A 19442-nucleotide genomic window follows, 5' to 3' on the forward strand; every position below is an offset into this window, starting at 1 on the left:
TTGGATAAGAAGCTTCCTGGCGCACAAGCCCAGGTGCGGTACCTATCAACAAAAGTTGATCCTTCGCCATTTGCGACAAACTCCCGTCTCCTAAGCTCTGTGAATTCCATCAATGAGTGGCTATCTGGACTCGGTCATGAGAAAGTCATGGATGATAATAGCTCGACCCATTCTGCACTCTCGTTGAAGAAAACATCTTCTCGAACAATACTCAACCTCCCAACCAGCTTACTGCTAGCTGTAGATGATGCCCTCAGCCGCGATGACACCCACATTCTCCTTGAATTACTGCCAACGCTAAAGGTCGCGGCCGATGGGCTGGGAGAGGCAGTATACGCGAAGGTCTTAATGTCGTTGCTACAACGTTCAATTTTCTACCGTTCTAAAGCTTGTCTTGTTGCCCTTTTGCAACGAGTCAACTCTCTTGAGGAAGAAGACGATATTAACAAACGAAATTGCATCCACCGCTTGGTCATCTCAATTGGCCGATCACAGTCTACTATTGACTCTGAAGCATCCGTTCCTACGGTTTTGAATTTCCCAGTCGAGACTTCGAACTATATCACCCCTGCCGCTACCCCAACACTAAAACCCCAGAGGCCAGTAGTAATGGAATCAAACCAACCAACTCACCTTGGGCGTGATAGTCCTATTGTGGTATTTTTACAATACCTGCTTGACCACTTACTTCCTCACCAACGGTCTGCACTTCTCGCTAGAGATCTTTCTGGAAAGACTCCCCTGCATTTTGGAGCTCAATATGGATTCAAAGTCGTCTGTGAGGTGATAATTGAGCATCTCCAAGCATGGGATATGTTCGATGTCTCAGAGGGTATCGATGGACCTTTATGGCAGGACGAAGAGGGCATGGCACCACTCCACTTGAGCGTTGTTGGTGGTCACCCCCTAACGACGAAGGCGCTCCTTGATTCTGAGAATTGGAAAGGCAGCAATCAAGATATAACAGCAATCCGAAGGAATATTTTAAAATCTAGTGCTGTCCTCGCTCTTGCTACAAAGGCGAACTTCGTCGATATTGTCCATCTATTGGTGGACGCAGGAGTGAATATCAATTACCAAGACGAACAGGGAGAAACGGCTCTCCATGCTGCAGCGAGATTTGGCCACGCTGAGTGTGCTGCTGCGCTTTTGAAAGGCTCTGATGAACAAAAGGCCAACCTTGAACTGGCAGAGAACACCTACTCGTGGACTCCACTCTTCATTGCCTCCGTGGATGGGAATTTGAATGTCGTTAAATTGCTGGTTGATGCCGGGGCCAATATCGAAGTAGCTGATTCGTCTGGGTGGACTGCAAAGGAACATGCTACTCTCAGAGGCCATATAGATATCGCCCGCCATTTGGACGAGGCCATGGCTTCCTCCGATGGGAGCGTTGAGTCAGATGTTGTATCGCAATCGCCGGTATCTTCATCTCCCCCAACTCAATCCTCCTTAAATGACCGCAATTCGAGCGATCGCGCAGCTGACGCGGTAAAAACCTTTGGTCATCGTTACTTAACAGATGAGAGCATGATCCTAGTCAGTCTCGGAACCATGGATATGAGGAAGACCGCAGACCCTGTTAGCCTTGAACGCATTCCGATGGCGGATGCCCATTTAACGCAACTTGATACCGCGCTATCGATTGTTGTTTCTGCTAGTGGTGCTCATGGCGAACCAGAAATCATCGATTTGCCAGTTCAAGACAACATCTCAACAGAGCCTATCGTATTTCATACTACCGATTCTACCAAGACCAAAATTGTTTTCGATCTAGTCCCCACATATGCAGGCTCTAAGGACCAAGTCTTCGGTCGAGGTGTGGCTTTGTTATCCAGCTTTAAGCCGACTGTTGGGTCCAATCGAACCAACTTACAGGGCGATTTTGTCGTTCCGATAATTGCTGCGAAGACGCTTGACATCATAGGCTCCGTTACATTCAACTTCCTAGTCATTACCCCATTCAGCCATCCCAAAATGTCGGTTACGGAGGATCAGACTTACTGGAGGACTATTGCATCCCCAATGGTGATTGGTCATAGAGGTAATTTGACATTGCCCTTATAAGGGTCGTTTAGGCCTAACAAATGTGCTTTAAGGTCTCGGAAAAAATATCGCTGGGCGCCGTTCGTTGCAATTGGGTGAAAATACTGTTCAGGTGTGTCGCAAATCTACTGAAAGTTATTGATTTTCCTAACGGCGGTCCCAGTCATTTATCGCGGCCGCAAACTTGGGAGCGTCGTACGTTGAGGTGAGCATTGCCATTCCTTCCCTTCGTCGATGCTGTCCGTGTTTACTGATCCTTAATTCTTCAATTATAGTTTGGTAGGAAAATCCATCATCTTCTCACCGTTAAATTATGTACTGACTGAGTGGGAATGAAGACGTTCAGCTGACCAAGGATCATGTTCCGGTGATTTATCATGACTTCCTTGTCAGCGAAACTGGAATCGATGCGCCAGTTCATACTCTTACATTGGAGCAGGTACTTTTATCCCGTGTTGAGGGTCTCCTAATGTGCGGAAGCTGATATCACTATACAGTTCCTTCATATCAGTGATGGCCGAAAGCCAGCGGGAAAACAAACCTCAAACCAGGGAACACCACCTACATCAGATGACGGATTTCCACGCTATTTGCAGACCCGACCACGGTCCATGTCTGTTGGAGAAGAGCTAGACGTGCCCAATTTGAGCGAGAGAATGAAGCATACTAGAGATTTCAAAAAGAAGGGCTTCAAAGGGAATTCCCGAGGTGATCACATACAAGCACCTTTTGCAACCCTTGAAGGTCTCTTTAAGGAGCTACCAAAGTCCGCTGGCTTCAACATGGAGCTAAGTAAGTCACTCTTCCATGTACCAATGATAACTCTTAGGTCTTGGTACTAACCCTGCTGTTCCTATTAGAATACCCTATGCTTCACGAGAGTGAAGAGGAAGAAATGGACAAGTATGCCGTGGAACTCAACTCATTTGTTGACAACGTTCTCCGCATAGTCTACGATCATGGTGAAGGGCGAAACATGATCTTTTCATCCTTCAACCCGGACATTTGTCTCATTCTTTCCTTCAAACAACCTTCAATTCCTGTCCTGTTCCTTACCGATTCGGGAGTAAGCCCTGTTTGCGATATTAGAGCCAGCAGTCTCCAAGAAGCTATCCGGTTCGCATCTCGATGGAATTTACTAGGCCTGGTCACGAATGCTGAGCCGCTTGTCCTCAGCCCCAGGCTTGTGAGGGTTGTTAAAGAATCAGGCCTGGTTTGCGTTTCATATGGGGCTATAAATAACGATCCAGCTAATGTCAAGGTATGTACCATATTTCCATACCTTGTTTATTGTGTGTCACACTCACTTACCACGCGATTTGCCGAGTTTACAGATCCAAGTCAACGAGGGTATCGACGCAGTGATTGTCGACAGTGTCCTTGCTATTCGACAAGGGCTAACGGGACGTGATGCCTAAATATTACACCGTTTTATCTGCCCAGAAGAATTCCTCGGGGAAAATGCGACCCTGGCGAGCTACCCTAGACATAGATATTTTGGTTATTGAATGGAATTGAACCTACTTTTTTCGAGGGGTCAAAGAACGGGCAACTTCCCTTAGAGCTATACCCCATATCACTGCATTGAATCAGTATTATGAGGGTTTATATTGATACATGGTCATTATTTACACAGCTCTACAACGCTCAATTAGTTAGTTTGTCTCACCCTAACTTTTTGATAGCCCCTTTCAATATCATTTAACCTTGGGTCATTTGACTGGGCCACGTTTATTCTCTAATTTTAAAGTATGGCCATGGTACTTGCGTATAGCTTCTAAACTAGTGGGCTCATCAGATATCTTTTTACATCAAACATCCATCTCGGATACTAGAGTGGATGTCACTCATTGCAACCCGTATCCGTTTAGACTGGCCTCCTCCACGCATATCTGTAGCATTCCGATACATAAATACTTCAACCATCCATTCATACCAGACTTTCCGATCATCTGTTTGTCTAAACATGGTCAGTACGATATCGGAATTTTCAGAGACATATATTGGGCTCTGTCAGAGGCAAATTAGTATAACTCCGTGTTTAGTTCACTACTAGATCACATACCTTCAAAGGGAAGTAAATAGGGAACCAGCTTATCATATCTTTGCTTTTGGCATCCATAGTTAGAGGATTAGTAGACAGCTCGACGTCTCCATATAACACTGTTTCAAAATATCCTCCCAAACCATGGCACGTTCCACCGACACTGCATGGGAAAGTAAGTCGCGTTTGTCGAGTGTTGTGGGAATTAGAGGGCCTAGATGAAGACATAGACTCCTCTGGTAGATTTGGATTCGGATGCGAGAATGACCAGGCCGTTTTGATTATCGGTGTATCGACTTCTTTAATGGGTGGTGGTGTTGTAGATGGAGTTGAGCTTGAAGTCAGCGTCGCGGTGCTCGTGGAGGCGCTACCGGAACTAGAACGAATTGAGGGAGCGGTGGAAAGGTAGTCAAAGGCCTGTAGCATGACAACATATGGAGTCTCTGGTGCTGCTGGATTTGATATAGTTTGATTTTGAATATCTGCGTAAAGGCGGGGAGCCGAAATCGGTGTAATATGCGACGAATATGAAGTTGGGATGGAAATTCCGTGAACTGGATTTAAAAGATGATCAACACCATCGAGACATTCAGGCGATAGTTCATTGTCGCCGAAAGAACCTAGAAGTTCGGAAACAATGATATCGACTGGGTAATGAACCATGGAAGGCTTCCCATTTTCAGCGGCAACATCTAGATATGTCGTTAGTACGATACAGAAAGGAATATCCGCGACAGCATGGGTTTCTAATAGAAACTAAGTAAGAATGATAAACGTACCTTGAGCTGGGATTTCACGACCTGGTCCCTTCCAGCTTCTCATATCAGAGTGCACTAATGTCACACTCTCACCCCATACCGCCTCATTTTGCCTCTGGAGATGGACAAATGCGTTCTGGTTCTTTTCCAGGGCCCATAATTTTATATCGACACCAGCTTCAACACTAGCACGAATTGCCCTTGAAACCAAAGGTCCACGCCCAGCACCGACAACAGCCAGTACCACTCGACCATCAGGGTTAGATGTTGGTTTCTTTTCCAGAGCCCAGTCCTTCAGAGCCTTAGCAATGGCTCGCTCATACCACTCATACTTCACCGGGTCTGTTTCAAAAACCTCATATGTGACACTCTCGAGATTGACTGTAAGCGGCTGTAGCGGAGCCTGTAGATAGTCTTGATATCCAAGAGTGAAGTTCTCCACACGTGTCCAATGTGGCTGCTTCTGCTCTAAATTTCGTATATACGATAGATGAGGTACTATATCCTCTTTTTTCTTTGGAGATCGAGCTGCTTCAGCTGGGGTTGGAGCATGGTTCCCCATCTTCTCTATCCCTGGAATGGGACCGACATCGCATAGGAAAATCCACGGCGGTACACCACGCATGGCGCGGAAGATGTACGACTGGTGTGCCTTGCTGAGTACAGGGAAGCTTTTCTGGTTCTTCACGAACGATGCGCTCGCCAAAGTAATAATGCGAACAGGTTCTGATAACCATCTTGATTGCACTGTTGATGGGGGAAGTTGTCGAGGCAGTGACAGTGCTAGATTGGATGCATATATTAGTATAAATCATCAAGGCTTCAAGCATGTTACAGAATGAAGATATAGAAACACAATACAAAGAGCAATGCAAAGCAAGGTATCGGTGTTTAATATCAACGGGTAAAATGTTATTATCCTTACCTACGACGAGTCTGGTGTGGTATTTACAAACTTTCCTAATGATGTTCCATGCATCCCACGTTCCAAATATATCCAATTTTGGAGATACTTCTGGTTGAGAGTTGTCCAAATACTCGCGCCTTGCAAACGGAGAAAGGTCTCCCATTTCGTTTGTTTCCAACTCGGGACTATCAACCACGGGTAGCCAAATATTAACACGAATATATGGTGCAGTATTCAAAACTTCCTGGATTGCTCGTGCATAGTATATTAGCCCATCTCCGTGCAAGTTCCCGTGATGTAGTCTCGGCCCATGAATAAGAGCATAATGAGCTCCGCAAAAGGCAGCATAGGCAAGTTCCAAAAGCAAAACTTGGCGGGATATATCGGCAATCAGAGGGTCTGGGGAGCAAAGGTCAATCCATCGACTTGAGACGGCAACCACATGGCTATTGGCTCCATCAGGTCTCAAGTTTGTATCTGCTGTCGTAAACGAGGGAATTTTAAGAGGCGAAGTGTTGCGAGAGGTGAAGAAGGTGCCAGTTGGGTCCTGGACGGGCTGTCGTGAGCTGGAGAGATGGCTAGAGAGTAGAGAAAGGACCCGCGATTGGAAATGCGGTGTTGTTACTGGGGTGGTAAGCATATCATACTAAAGAACCGTTAGAGGTAGGCCGCTGAAATTCGAATGACATAGAAACAGGAGTTAAAACATACGCCACCATCATGAGCCAATTGAGATATCTCATTGGTGATGCGTATTTTCCTCTCAGATTCATGTTGGCCAACGGTAAACGTTGGCGGAGACCACTCTGAATCGGCCATCTTCCTCAAATACAGTGTAGAAAACGCGGCAGGCCAATTTTTATCAGCGTAATTTGAGTATAGTTGAGAAAGTGAGTCCTGTTAGAGTCGCCCACCAGCTCTGATAGCTCCAGCTAGTTAGTTCACAAGGGTGAAGCAATAAGAGCTGATGTCAAGACTGCGATCGTAAAGCAAATCTTCAAGCTTCAACTCAGGGCCGCAGTACAGAAGCCAACGCTACTCCCAGCTCAGCGCGCATATGATTACCCAGCGCTCGGGATAGCTGAGATGTTGATATTTAACCAAAAAATGAAGCCATCGCGGGGAGACCAAAAAGCAAAAAAGTTCTGTGGTGGGCGCGCTGGACTTGGCAGGTTTGCCGCGCTCGGCTTACTTTCCTATCCTGTCATTGCAGATGTAGAGCGTCAAGATTTCATCTGATGCACAGTTATTCATTTACAGAGCTTAAGCCGTGTTAGACAGTCAAGATACATGTATATTATCTCTCTATGGTGCCTCTCCTCGTCTAGTGAATAGTGAATGGCTTCTGGTATTTAGATTTCACAGCGGAAGATATAAATTCCAGCTGACTAAGTGAAACCACCCTAAATTTCTGTATTTTTGGCCAACGACGGTAAAGAAAGTGGTAAATACAGTGTAATTAACTATGACTAAGCAACAGATAGGGTATCTCCGCCAATAGAGTTTCCTATCTGGGCCTGCCGCCAAAATTTCAGTTTGATAGATACAATTTTTTAAAAAAAGGCAGCGAAACAAGACATCATCTTGCACACGAACACCCAACAAGCTGCCCTGTCTCCAAGTGAAGGAAGCGGACGGCTTATACAATATCCAGCTATCATGGCGGCCAGAACAGATGGCGAGAATACCTCTCGCGCGAAAAGACTAAAGACGACAGCGGAAATGGATCCTCGATCAAACCCTTACCTGGCGCACATGTACGAAGATGAGCATACATCGACAAATGGATTCGGAGATACGTCGCCTCTTTCAGGCTTCAAGAGACACGAAACGACAGCTGAGATGGCAAACGAGGTTGAAAGTGCAAGTGTAAATCCATTCACAGGCAGACCATTCTCAAGCCGATATGTATCGATTCTGAAGACTCGTCGCGATCTTCCAGTTCATGCACAGAGGTACGTTCAACGTATTGATATCTCTCACATTTTAAAGTCATAGTACTAACTTTCAAGCAGGAATGAGTTCTTACGTCTCTACCAAGAATCGCAAATTCTCGTCTTCGTTGGTGAAACTGGTTCCGGAAAGACTACCCAGATTCCTCAGTTCGTGCTCTACGATGACCTCCCCCAATTTCGCGGAAAGCTGGTTGCCTGTACCCAGCCACGACGTGTTGCTGCCATGTCAGTCGCCGAGCGAGTCGCCAACGAAATGGACGTTAAACTCGGAGAGGAAGTTGGTTATAGCATTCGATTCGAAGACAAGACAAGTTCCAAAACCATACTGAAATATATGACGGATGGTATGCTGCTACGAGAAGCTATGCACGATCACGATCTTAAGCGATATAGTACCATCATACTCGACGAGGCTCACGAGCGGACAATGGCAACTGATGTCCTCATGGGTCTTTTAAAGGAGGTCGTTCTGCGCCGGCCAGATATGAAACTCATCATTATGTCGGCCACTTTGGATGCTCAAAAGTTCCAACGCTACTTTTCCGATGCGCCATTGTTAGCGGTCCCGGGAAGAACTCACCCCGTCGAAATATTTTATACCCCGGAGCCAGAACAAGATTATGTTGAAGCAGCAATTCGCACAGTTCTACAAATCCATGCGACGGAACCAGAGGGCGATATACTGCTCTTCTTAACGGGAGAAGAAGAGATTGAAGATGCTGTACGCAAGATTTCTCTCGAAGTAGACGAGATGATCCGTGAAGTAGATGCTGGGCCGATGAAAGTGTATCCTCTATACGGTTCTCTACCTCCAGCAATGCAGCAACGCATATTCGAACCTGCACCACCACCGCGAAAGCCAAAGGGACGACCTGGAAGGAAGTGCATTATATCCACGAACATTGCCGAGACCTCGCTTACCATCGACGGTATCGTGTACGTGGTAGACCCTGGATTCTCGAAGCAGAAGGTATATAACCCGCGCATTCGTGTTGAGTCTCTTCTTGTGTCTCCTATTTCAAAAGCATCAGCCCAGCAGCGTGCTGGTCGTGCTGGTCGTACAAGACCTGGAAAGTGCTTCCGTCTATATACCGAAGGCGCATTCAAAAAGGAGCTTATCGAACAAACACACCCAGAAGTCCTTCGCTCAAATTTATCCTCTACCGTCTTGGACTTGAAAAAACTCGGTATCGAGGACTTGGTTCACTTTGATCTTATGGACCCTCCGGCTCCCGAGACGTTGATGCGCGCGCTGGAAGAGCTGAACTACTTAGCATGCTTGGATGATAATGGAGATCTTACTGAGCTAGGCCGATTGGCGTCAGAATTCCCCTTGGATCCCGCCCTAGCTGTGATGCTGATAAGCTCACCAGAGTTTTACTGCTCCAATGAGATCCTCTCAATAACCTCCTTACTTTCGGTCTCTCAGATTTTCGTTCGCCCGGTAGCACAGCGAAAACGTGCTGATGAAATGAAGGCTCTCTTCGCTCACCCAGATGGCGACCATCTCACGCTCCTTAACGCATATCATGCATTCAAGGGCCCAGAAGCACAGGCTGACCCCCGACAATGGTGTCATGATCATTTCCTTTCCCTCCGAGCCCTACAGTCCGCCGACAATGTACGACTACAACTTCAACGTATAATGGAACGAGAAGAGATTGAATTGGTATCCACTCCATTTGAAGATAAGAAATATTACGAAAATATTCGTCGTGCATTGGTTGCTGGATTTTTCATGCAAGTTGCCAAGAAGGAGAGTCAAGGCAAGAGCTTGTACCGCACAGTTAAGGATAACAATGAGCCAGTTTTGTTACATCCTAGCACCGTCTTAGGATACGAAGCGGAATGGGTCTTGTATAATGAGTTTGTTTTGACAACGAAGAGCTTCATTAGAACGGTTACGGCGGTTAAGGGAGAATGGTTGCTGGTGAGTTCCTACGTTCCCTTCATTACCACTAAAGTTTGCTTTCGGTCTCCTAACTCGTGCTTCACTTTTATAGGATATATCTCCTGCATACTATGACATATCCAGTTTCCCAAAAGGAGAGATTCGGTCTGCGTTGATTCGGGCTGGAGAAAGACTTTCTCGTAAGGAGAAAATGAGATCTGATGTCAGCAAGAAACGATAAATGGGGATACGTACACATACGCTACCTTTACACCACCTCTACACGCAGAGTAGCCGAGGATAGCCTAGGAGCAGGACGGACTGATATCAATCAGTTGTTTTACTACCTTAGTTACGACCATCTCTCAGCATTTGAATAAAAAAAATCCACGAGTCAGAGCGCTTGCATTTAATCGGTGGTTGTGCCTTCTCGGTGCGCGAAATTAATGGCAACGGCGTTATTACCCTTCAGAAAAATAGACCATGTTTGTATCTCGTACCCAATTGGCCAAGTGGTTCCTTTCACATCTACAGAAGCAGGAGGAGTTGATAGAATTATGTGATAAAGCCATCATGAATACATAAACAATCGTTCAATTCCTACAACCATCCTTTATAGGGTTATTCGTCAACCTGTTATCGTAGTAATTTAGATCTACGGAAACAATGGGAGAAAGGAATGTGAAATATCCATGGCCGTGGGCTCAACCTTCGATTGAATCTATAAATACATGATAATTGGATCCCTTCCTTGATCCTGATTTTACTTGGGGCAATATCCACCTGCATAAAACTCCAACCGCATGATAATAATACAAATAACCAAGTTTCAAAGGCATATATCATCACCCAAATATCCCAACGTAGAGCAAATAGTATACAATAGGTTATTGGCAAATGACAAATATCCTGTCAGTTACCATGGATGGAGATCGATAAGAGAGGCTTGAATGAAGGGACGCCCATGATGCGGAAAATAGAGTAAGATATGGAGTGGGTATAGTGATTAATTAGACAGAGAAATTTGGTGCGGCATACCATCATTAGGGATGTATACCTTTGCCGACAGATGCAACCTTTTTGATCCGAGGAGCCGACCTTTTTTTAGATTGCTTTTGCAGCTCAATTTTAGTCGGAGGGACCAACGATGAAGCTTTGGAGGCTGTGAATTCGCGGGTTGTGCATGGCGATTCATGCGATTCTGTATCTGGGGCCGAGACCTTGTGGGACATCATGGCCTTTATCAGATCCATTTGTGATTTGAGAGCCGCCATTTCCGCTTTGCGCGTTTGCCGTTCAACCTCCAAGGCAATGTCGCGTATAGATACATCCAGAAAGTGAACCTTTTCACGGATAGATTCGCTCTGGCTTGGCTGGGATAGTTTGAGGTGTAGATTTCTCATATCCTGTTTGTGACGCTCTTTTTCCACCCCAAACCCCAGGTCGCGAATGGCCAACTCCGAATATTTGATTTCGTCCACAACTCGGTCGATTCTTTGTTGATGTGATGTTTTCTGCCATTCGGTCACCGATACTGCACGCTCGATATTCTCCTTGACTCTCACTGCAAACGCTTTGTGCCTCTCACTAATTGGTAATCTAGATTCCGGCACTTTCGGAAACTCCATGGCCGCACGCCAGCGTTCTAATGTAGATAAAATGACAATTCTTTCATCTGTGGAGTTGTAGGCGTCTTGCCAATCGATACCGTGAATTGCCGCTTTTTTCACTATCGTCTTCCCGAGTCTCTCCTTGCCACAAGAGATGCAAAAGCCAGCCATATATAATATTAGGCGTTCAAATTCACCTTCATCGTCCGCTACAGTGGATGCGATGTAATCGACACACCTCAGTAGCAGGTGGCCCCCTCTAACCCAGTCCTGGCGCAGCGAGTAAAATCGTAGGTATGACCCCAATATCTGGGGAGTATCGGAATAGCCGCGGTATCGCATGACGGCAAGCCAGGCATCCGCTCTCTGTGGCTGATTAAAGCCAAGGGCAGAAGATACGAGAACACTCAGGATTGAACGATCACTACCAGAGCCCCTTGGTGGTACAGGAATCTCAATACCACCAATAGTCGTGAGTTTCCAATACTGTGGTACCCGTAGCAGCTTTCCTCCTAACAGCCTGTTCAAGAATCCGTCGAATCTATATAGATCTTTTGACTTGTTGAAGAAGTCTATAGTTGCTATAATGACACCTTCTCCGAGAATAAGGCCGTTCGGAAATATCGAATCGATAATCATGTTCACCACATCATTTTGCCTTGATCGACCAAACATTCTTATCAATAAAGACACCGAAAATCGCGACAATGGCTCCTCAGATGACAGGATGTTTTCGGCAACTTTTATAAGCATGTCCCGGGATGTGAGTTCGTCGTCCTGGTACATCCTGTACATTCGCTTCAGTTCCTCATTTAAAGCAGTTCTCTCCGCGATCAGTTTCTCATGCTCCACTATTGTGATATTTCTCGCCAAGTCGCCAAACCACGCATCTCTTGAACTCCTAAGCTTCGCTATCCTGATCCGAATATTTTCGAGTTCCGCTAAAAGCTTTTCTATTTCGATATCTGGGAGGATGCAAGAAGTTCGTGAGTTAAATGGTACTCCCCCGTATAGATGCGCCAGGGCGGGCCGCAGTATCATCTTGATTGCGAGTTGTCGTGCGGCCAGACGTAGAATCGCTCGTTGTCGCAGAATGTCATTAAGCGAAAGGTCGCTTTCATATCTCTCTATTTCCGCCTCAGACCTCGGGTCTACATCAGTCTCATAATTCGACAAGTCCCTGGAGAGTGGTTGTTCCTGCTGTGCCACGGAGTTATCGGTCTCTTCGTCGACACAAGGCCTACCAAATGACTCTGCTTCCGGGTTTTGATGTTTTGCTCCAGTGGCCTGACTCGATAATTGGCGATGCCCGTACTGCCGCTGATAGGGCCTTGTGGACGTGCTAAACTGTCTCCTTTGTTGTGATGGGGCTGATGCGCGGGCCCTTCTCCTCGAGGCCAGGGCCTCCAATCGTCGAAGTTGGTCGAGCTCGAACGCCTCGACTTCTGCCTTCACGGCCTCAATTTCCAGTTGTGTTTCAATCCGCTTCCTTGTCTTCACACTAGTATCCCACGCTACAGCCGTTGCAAACAAGGTAGCATAAAATCCGGTCACGCCATTTCCTATCAGCATCCGTCGTCGACTTGCCGCGGAGACAGTCCGGTTGGAGGCAGCATTGGATGTAGAGCTCTTCAAGCAGGAGCTACACCGACAGGCATAGGCCTGTAGCTGGGCCCGCGGCCAAAGACTTTGCATCATGCGTCAGATAGGGAGCGGCATTGAAGGAGGGCAAGGGCTAAATGGGCGGCGTCTCAGCGGAATTGGCGGGTCGGGACCTAAATGAAAGACATCATTTGGCCTCTGCGGGTATAGGAATACTTGTCGTAAGTGTCAATGGCGAGCTTGGAGGGCTGGTTGTGGCATCGATATAGAAATTCATGATCAGCCCTCCTCCGGTCTCTTGATATTCGGAAATGCAACAAAATTGACTTTGACGAATATAATTACATAAGCAACCAGTATAGATGCAAACAAGCCAAACAAGCTCAGGGCGAAGGAGGCCGCATAGTGTAACGTAGCTTCACCGGCCATCTATCAGATCTACGGGAAAGATACGGCAGCAATAGAAACAATAGAAGGGTCTCGCCATTGCAATTCATATTTCACAATGATCAAAGCAAGGAGTATACTGTTAACCGTCTTGGCGTTTACCCCCTTCATCCACGCACACGAAAACCATGGCGAGAAACAAGACTACTCGACCCTAGACTGGCCAACGATGCATATGATAGGTGAGATACTGCATTTATTGATGGCTTTTGAAAGCCCGAATGCTCCTCCTCCAGCTATTTTTGAATGAAACGAATTACATCCCCCGCTAACCGCCGACCAACATAACAGAGGAGCACCACATCAATTCATTCGACGCGAGATCCTTCTTTACACTACACGACTACGATAATTCAGGGGTATGGACAACAGATGAGGTCCGGCGAACGTACGGCCTAGATGACGAGTCAAATGCTGCTCTCACCGAAGAACGAAAACAACAAATCCTCCGGGAGGTCTTCAACATTTTCGACCCCCTAAAAACAGGGGTGATTTCGGTTAACGACTATGTACGGCTTTCGAAGGAGGGCAAAAAATTGCCCGATTTTGGGACTGGGCCAGGCCACCATGGTGATATGGAGTACGAGTATGAAATCCACCATTTCGAGAAATACCATGGGGATGACGCAAAGGAAGAGGACTTGACGCACCCAGAGGATATTGAACACTTTAAGAAACACGATAGAGAGTATGCCGAAAGCTTGAGATTGGACAAGCTGGAGAGCATGGATATCGTGGTTGCCAATATTCCGGCCAAATTTTTGAAGAGCCCGAGCCCATAACCTTGCCATTTGGCAAGTTTGGTGTTTCCTTTCTATATACTGTGGAATATTCCAAGTATATTCACCCAGTTAATGGGTATGTGTGAATGAACGAGAATGTAGTATGTTTCCCCTCGCATGTCTGATAGATTCCCAATGCCAACTATATAGCACATTTTGTTTTGTTTTATTCCGGAGGGGTGTCTAATTCCATCCGGAAATGATGACACGACCTAACCTTCCTTCTCTCCTTGCACTCCTATAGGATCTATAGGTTGGATATGTACATCGAAAACACAATGCATCACTCCTGGTGCATAGGTCTTCACCTCCTCCACATGGGAACACCCAACATGACTTGGGACACGCCGCCCAGAGGGTTCCTCGCTTTTTGATTGTAGCCTTTGGAATTCCGCAACAATAGATAATTTTTTATCGGGTATCTCACGTACATCGACGTTTTCGTGCACATGAATCCATCCACCCATTTCGGGATCTATCAAGGCCGCGGCAGCACCCCAAGTGTCTCTTGAGCTTGGTAAAAGGCCAAGGTTAGCATGTCTTATCCGCTTCCACATGTTCTTCGCCTCTAGTCTGGCTTTCAGGTCTTGCATAACCCTGACTGCAAATGAGTTGTCGCCATGGAAAGCGACCACTCTAAGGTTATTATCATCTAGTTTGTCAATCAGGTCATCGATTCCATTAACTCTGCCTTCACTGTCCACCTCCAATATTTTAATCCCCCATTTATTTGCTTCACATCCTCTACGCAGGCCCTCAATAGACCAGCCATTGAGCTCCCAAGCCCACACCCTAGCCACACCCATTTTCAGGTAAGAAAACACAAAATAGCCGATTCCAGCATACATATCGATGATCGATATTTCTTGCGGAAGCTGACGAAGATGCTGTTCGTTCAAGCCATCAAATTTTGATTCTAGCCCAAGTATTCGAGCCTTTTCCACAACGTTTCCGCGGCTGAACATTGTATATAAAGGCGCCCAAATCTGTATTATTCGGGAATTTTGTACTGTCTTGACCCAAAACGCTTGCTGGAAGTCGGACTCTGAGGGATGTATCTGCTGGTCTCCAGAGGACAGTATGGGGCCAAAGTCGCCATATAAAGGGGTAAGATTAGTCGGACCCCGGACCCTGTTCTCATTTCCATTATTTGTAGTAAGGGAAATTGGAGCATTTACTGCTACATGGGTTACACCCATGGGTGCGAAGGTCGACGCTATCGAAGTGTATAAACCCTGAAGTTGGTTATGGCTTAAGAGAGATATAAAAGCTTCCCATTGAGGTGTTTTGCTGAAGAAGTTGGGAGGTAGCAGAAGGAGTGGCTCATAAATGGTGAATCTTTTGGTAACAGAAGATAATAATAAGTCTGAATCGATGCTGTGGTCTGTTAGGAATGAAGGGTGTAGATGGTTGTTGATGAACGCCTTGATCGCCCCCTGGAGAGAAGGATTCACGGCCTTCTTTCTAGGAGGTTTATTATGCTTCCTCGACTCCGAGACTTCCATTTCTTAATAAGGACTTGCAATATTTAGACAATGTGAGAATAAAACGGCCTCCTCGAAGTTCAACCTTGAAAATAACCAGAAATGATGAGAAACGCCGAAAATAACAAGTACGTCACGTGATGTGTAACTATTTAAGCTCCCACGGAGGAAAAGTTCTTGAAGTTATCACAAGTCACATTGTTAATACTGTGTATCATTTCGATATATTTTGGCCAACATGCATCTGTCCTCGTGGTCATCGGTGCTAAACTAACGGCCATAACATTGTGTCTCCAATGCATATTTCCAGAGACAAGCACATTCCCAGAACCAGCAGAATGAATTAAACAAAAACAAGCTTCCTGAAAAACGAGGTTATATGAAAGCTTGCTTTGTTCGGGGAGTTCCATGCACCCAAAACCTGGTCTGGATAGGTCTCCTTGGATGTCACAGTGCGGAAGAAGTTCATGCGCCACTTCGAGCCGCATGGTGTATCGACGTTAAACAGAGCGAGTGGGATATGGACATCAGAGGACCACCTTCCCTCGGCTTGTGCTAGCGACGTCTTGGATGTGATGCCGTCAGCGATAGGATCGGTGATGAAGGCATGGTCGAAGGGAGCACCCTCTGCTCGATTCTTGGATGGGTTGTAGACGAACGCCTGGTATGTGACGTTGTTGGGGTTGACTTCGAACTCGAGATATGTCGAAGGGTCGGCATGGCCTGTGGAGATGAATGCTTCCATTACTTCATACTTCCAGATGTCTTCGTTGGTTTTTTGTGCCGGGTCGAAGTAGAAGTATTTTTCATCCTTGGCCTCGAACTGGAGATTGAGGGTCTTGGTGTTATAGCAGAGCTTGACGGATGTGCGTGGGAATGGTTTCTGATCAGGAACTGTCTTGTCAAAGCCCAGGGAGACACGCCGGGGACATCTGGGGACTTCAACAACAGGGTCATGGGCTACGACACTGCTGATGACAGCTGCTGCTGCGAGGATAGAGTCGAAACGCATTTTCTACTTTGATACTAAATATCTCGAGAAGGGTATCCAGGAAGAGAACGAAGAAGAGGTATTTAGGACTACAGGGAATGGACTCGGACGGGGCATCTCTTTATAGCTGCTGCCGATACCCTCGCAGCTTGGACGGTAGCAGCGGGATAGGTATCCCTGCAAGATGAAAGGAAGCAAGCTACAAGGTGAAAGCAGCTATATTAACATTTTGCACATGGGTTGTATCCCATGCTGCATGGCGAAAATGTAACATCCAACAGGGCCGGTATACATCTATTGGCTGTCTCCATCTCCCCTGGAAGTCTAGCCATCCTTCTCCTCTGAAGCCTGCTACCACCGTGCCAGCGAGGAATTAAGTATTAAACTGTTATTGGCGAGCAAATGGAACATAAGCCTCCCAGGTTGCACTGCGCAATATCACGCGCGTGGCATAAAGTCCGACCCACTGTCATCCTCCATCTGTTCGTATTTTGGACAAAACGAAGATATAACTTGATCCCGTGGGGCGAGCAAGCTAACGGCATTACTACGATCCTACGGGGATATCGCATGTGTTGGGTGGACTATTGATATATTCCTTGCTAGGATCCTTAATCCGCCTAAGCCGGAAGCGGTGTTAAGACCTGCATCTATATCAAGCTGTACTTTGTCTGTTAATTATAATAATGCAAGGAAGCGATGCAAACGGACCCCATCAGCCGATTGAAACATGGTTAATATCTTTCAACAGAGCCGATATGCTTCTAGCTTGCCGCTGTACCACAACTATTGCTGTTTTCGTAGTTAATCTACTGGAAATCCTAGCATATAAGCCGAAGTACATGGCTCACCCCCAAGTATGACGATGTGATGGGAATATGAGTCCATCTCTATGGTTAATTAGTTAATATCTTATCAACTCATGCAGCAGCAGCTGTGTATGGAGTACTCTCCTGCTTACCCTCGTTCCCACGATCTACTCTGCCAACTCACCATGACGAACGGACAGAAGCATCTCTATTCGCTCGAGGGCCATTCTGAGGCTGATGAGCAATATTAGGCTTCGCAAGTGAAGATCATGTCTGATACCCATTGCCAATGGCATCTTGCCCAATCATAGATACGGCAAAGGTCGAAAATATGAGAAATACGAGCTGCAGCTACACTCGAGTACCCCAAGAGGGCACGTTGTAACTATTAATAGTATCGAGTTGGAGTATATATTCCTCGTCATCCATCAGCTTTGTTATTCATGACTCGTTTCCTCGATTTTCGCTGACGGCCTCGAGCAAATCAACTCATCACCAAGATATAAATATACAGAGGGTTATTCGACAAGATGAAGCTACTACTTCCTGTCCTTCTACTCCTACCTACCCCTTTGCTTGCAGCTGTTGGTGGGAGATGCAGCGGGGAATGGAACTCGGATCGCTGCATCTGCCTAGATCACAACGTATGCACAAACAGATACCACGGATGGGCGTATCAGGGAGATGCAGGACGGAAAAGCTGGGCATGCCCCTACGATCCAGATAACGTCTGGGGCTGCGAGATTTCACCGTGTCCCGGCAAGCAAAATGCAGTATGCAAATGGAAAGGAGAGTGCGCAGGAACAGTTCTCCTTGGTGAGTCGAAAGTAGATCGCCCCGTTTTATCTGGCGTGATTCCTAAGATATGTCGATAGATCCTATCTGCCCTGGTGGTGGTGACTTTGTTTGTTGTCAAAACTGAAGAAGCCGCTCAGCCGAGGAGAGAATAAAGAACGCCCAAGACAGATTTTCTTAACGGTGATATACAGATCATTTACCTTCTGGTTAGGGGAAACAATATAAGTGGAGGACCTTGAAACTCACTATGATGATATGAATAGCTGCTTCTCTGGATTGTTTATATATATATTTATATATATGTTCCATCAATAAACAAATTTGGTATGTCATGCGTATCGTAATCCATCTATCCACCTGATCGTCCTTTGGATGAATAAAAGAGACACCAGATTGCCACCTACTCCCTCAAGCCCCATCCCTTTGCTGGAGTTTATATGCGGATGTTGCTCCTTGGAAGGCTTGGTAGACACATCCAAACAGCTAAGCACAATACTAAAACTCCTAGTATAAACGGTTGCAAAATCTGGACTCCCTTGGCTTGAGCAATTGCACCAACGGCGAAAGGCAGCGTACTAGCTCCCGATGCACCCATAGCTGAGGTAAACCCGATAGCGGCAACATGGAGATTTCTGGGTAGCAATTTCGTCGCGGCGACAACACCTGCTGGAAACAGGGGGCCCAGGAAGAAGCCCATAAACGCAACGGAAATGGCAGAAGCGTAAAAATTTGGGACGAGCCAGAATATCAGGTCCAGGCCGATACAGCAAGCCAGGTAGAACACGACGGCGTGTTTCTCGGTTTTAAAGTATCTGGGGGTGACGAACCCTAGAATCATTCGTCCTAGTGTTATGCCCAACCAGAACCCAGTGGCTGTAACTCCAGATGCAAAGGGGGAGCCGTTTCGAACGTTTATCATGAAGGTTACGATCCAACCTCCTAATCCGACTTCCGCACCAGCGTAAACCGCTAGAAATATGCTGCAAATCCAGGTTACCCGGTTGCTCAGTGCCTCGGCCATTCTGGTCTTGCCCAGAATCTTGACCATGAGCTTGTTAGCCTTTGGAGGGGTCGTATATGCATTGATATTATTTCCATGGCCATCGGGATTGCTGGTATTAACTTCGTCGTACGAGCCGTCGTCATTATCCGCCCTGTACTTGGATCCAGTTGCTTCCCAAAATGCCGGCAGGGAGAAAATGAGGGCTAGAAATGCGGCACCGGCGATTAGATAGTAAAACTCGTACCATTCCCAGCCAGCCTTGGTAATCAGAGCAGTTGCAATAAGGGGGGCTAGCATTCCTCCAAGGCCATAGAA

General features: G+C 46.5%; 5 protein-coding genes across 5 annotated transcripts; 2 read left to right on the top strand and 3 right to left on the bottom strand.

The window, feature by feature from the left end:
* Nucleotides 1–3852: 3852 nt before the first annotated feature.
* Nucleotides 3853–6574, bottom strand: GIQ15_02492 (arginine N-methyltransferase HSL7; the record flags this gene model as incomplete). Its single annotated transcript, XM_033549909.1, has 5 exons — nucleotides 3853–4056; nucleotides 4112–4782; nucleotides 4870–5631; nucleotides 5774–6401; nucleotides 6467–6574. The coding sequence occupies 5 exons, from the start codon at nucleotides 6572–6574 to the stop codon at nucleotides 3853–3855; spliced, it is 2373 nt and encodes a 790-aa protein (XP_033407070.1).
* An 840-nt stretch (nucleotides 6575–7414) lies between these two features.
* GIQ15_02493 (uncharacterized protein) lies at nucleotides 7415–9842 on the top strand (the record flags this gene model as incomplete). The annotated part of the gene is made up of 3 exons (XM_033549910.1): nucleotides 7415–7710; nucleotides 7771–9640; nucleotides 9714–9842. The coding sequence occupies 3 exons, from the start codon at nucleotides 7415–7417 to the stop codon at nucleotides 9840–9842; spliced, it is 2295 nt and encodes a 764-aa protein (XP_033407071.1).
* Nucleotides 9843–10644: 802 nt separating this feature from the next.
* Nucleotides 10645–12909, bottom strand: GIQ15_02494 (uncharacterized protein; the record flags this gene model as incomplete). The annotated part of the gene is made up of 1 exon (XM_033549911.1): nucleotides 10645–12909. The coding sequence occupies one exon, from the start codon at nucleotides 12907–12909 to the stop codon at nucleotides 10645–10647; it is 2265 nt and encodes a 754-aa protein (XP_033407072.1).
* Nucleotides 12910–13318: 409 nt separating this feature from the next.
* GIQ15_02495 (uncharacterized protein) lies at nucleotides 13319–14042 on the top strand (the record flags this gene model as incomplete). Its single annotated transcript, XM_033549912.1, has 2 exons — nucleotides 13319–13442; nucleotides 13552–14042. The coding sequence occupies 2 exons, from the start codon at nucleotides 13319–13321 to the stop codon at nucleotides 14040–14042; spliced, it is 615 nt and encodes a 204-aa protein (XP_033407073.1).
* A 1827-nt stretch (nucleotides 14043–15869) lies between these two features.
* Nucleotides 15870–16538, bottom strand: GIQ15_02496 (uncharacterized protein; the record flags this gene model as incomplete). The annotated part of the gene is made up of 1 exon (XM_033549913.1): nucleotides 15870–16538. The coding sequence occupies one exon, from the start codon at nucleotides 16536–16538 to the stop codon at nucleotides 15870–15872; it is 669 nt and encodes a 222-aa protein (XP_033407074.1).
* Between the last annotated feature and the right edge of the window lie 2904 nt (nucleotides 16539–19442).

This window comes from Arthroderma uncinatum (genome assembly GCF_011692745.1).
Source record: "Arthroderma uncinatum strain CBS 119779 chromosome Unknown scaffold2, whole genome shotgun sequence".
Lineage (NCBI taxonomy): Eukaryota > Fungi > Ascomycota > Eurotiomycetes > Onygenales > Arthrodermataceae > Arthroderma > Arthroderma uncinatum.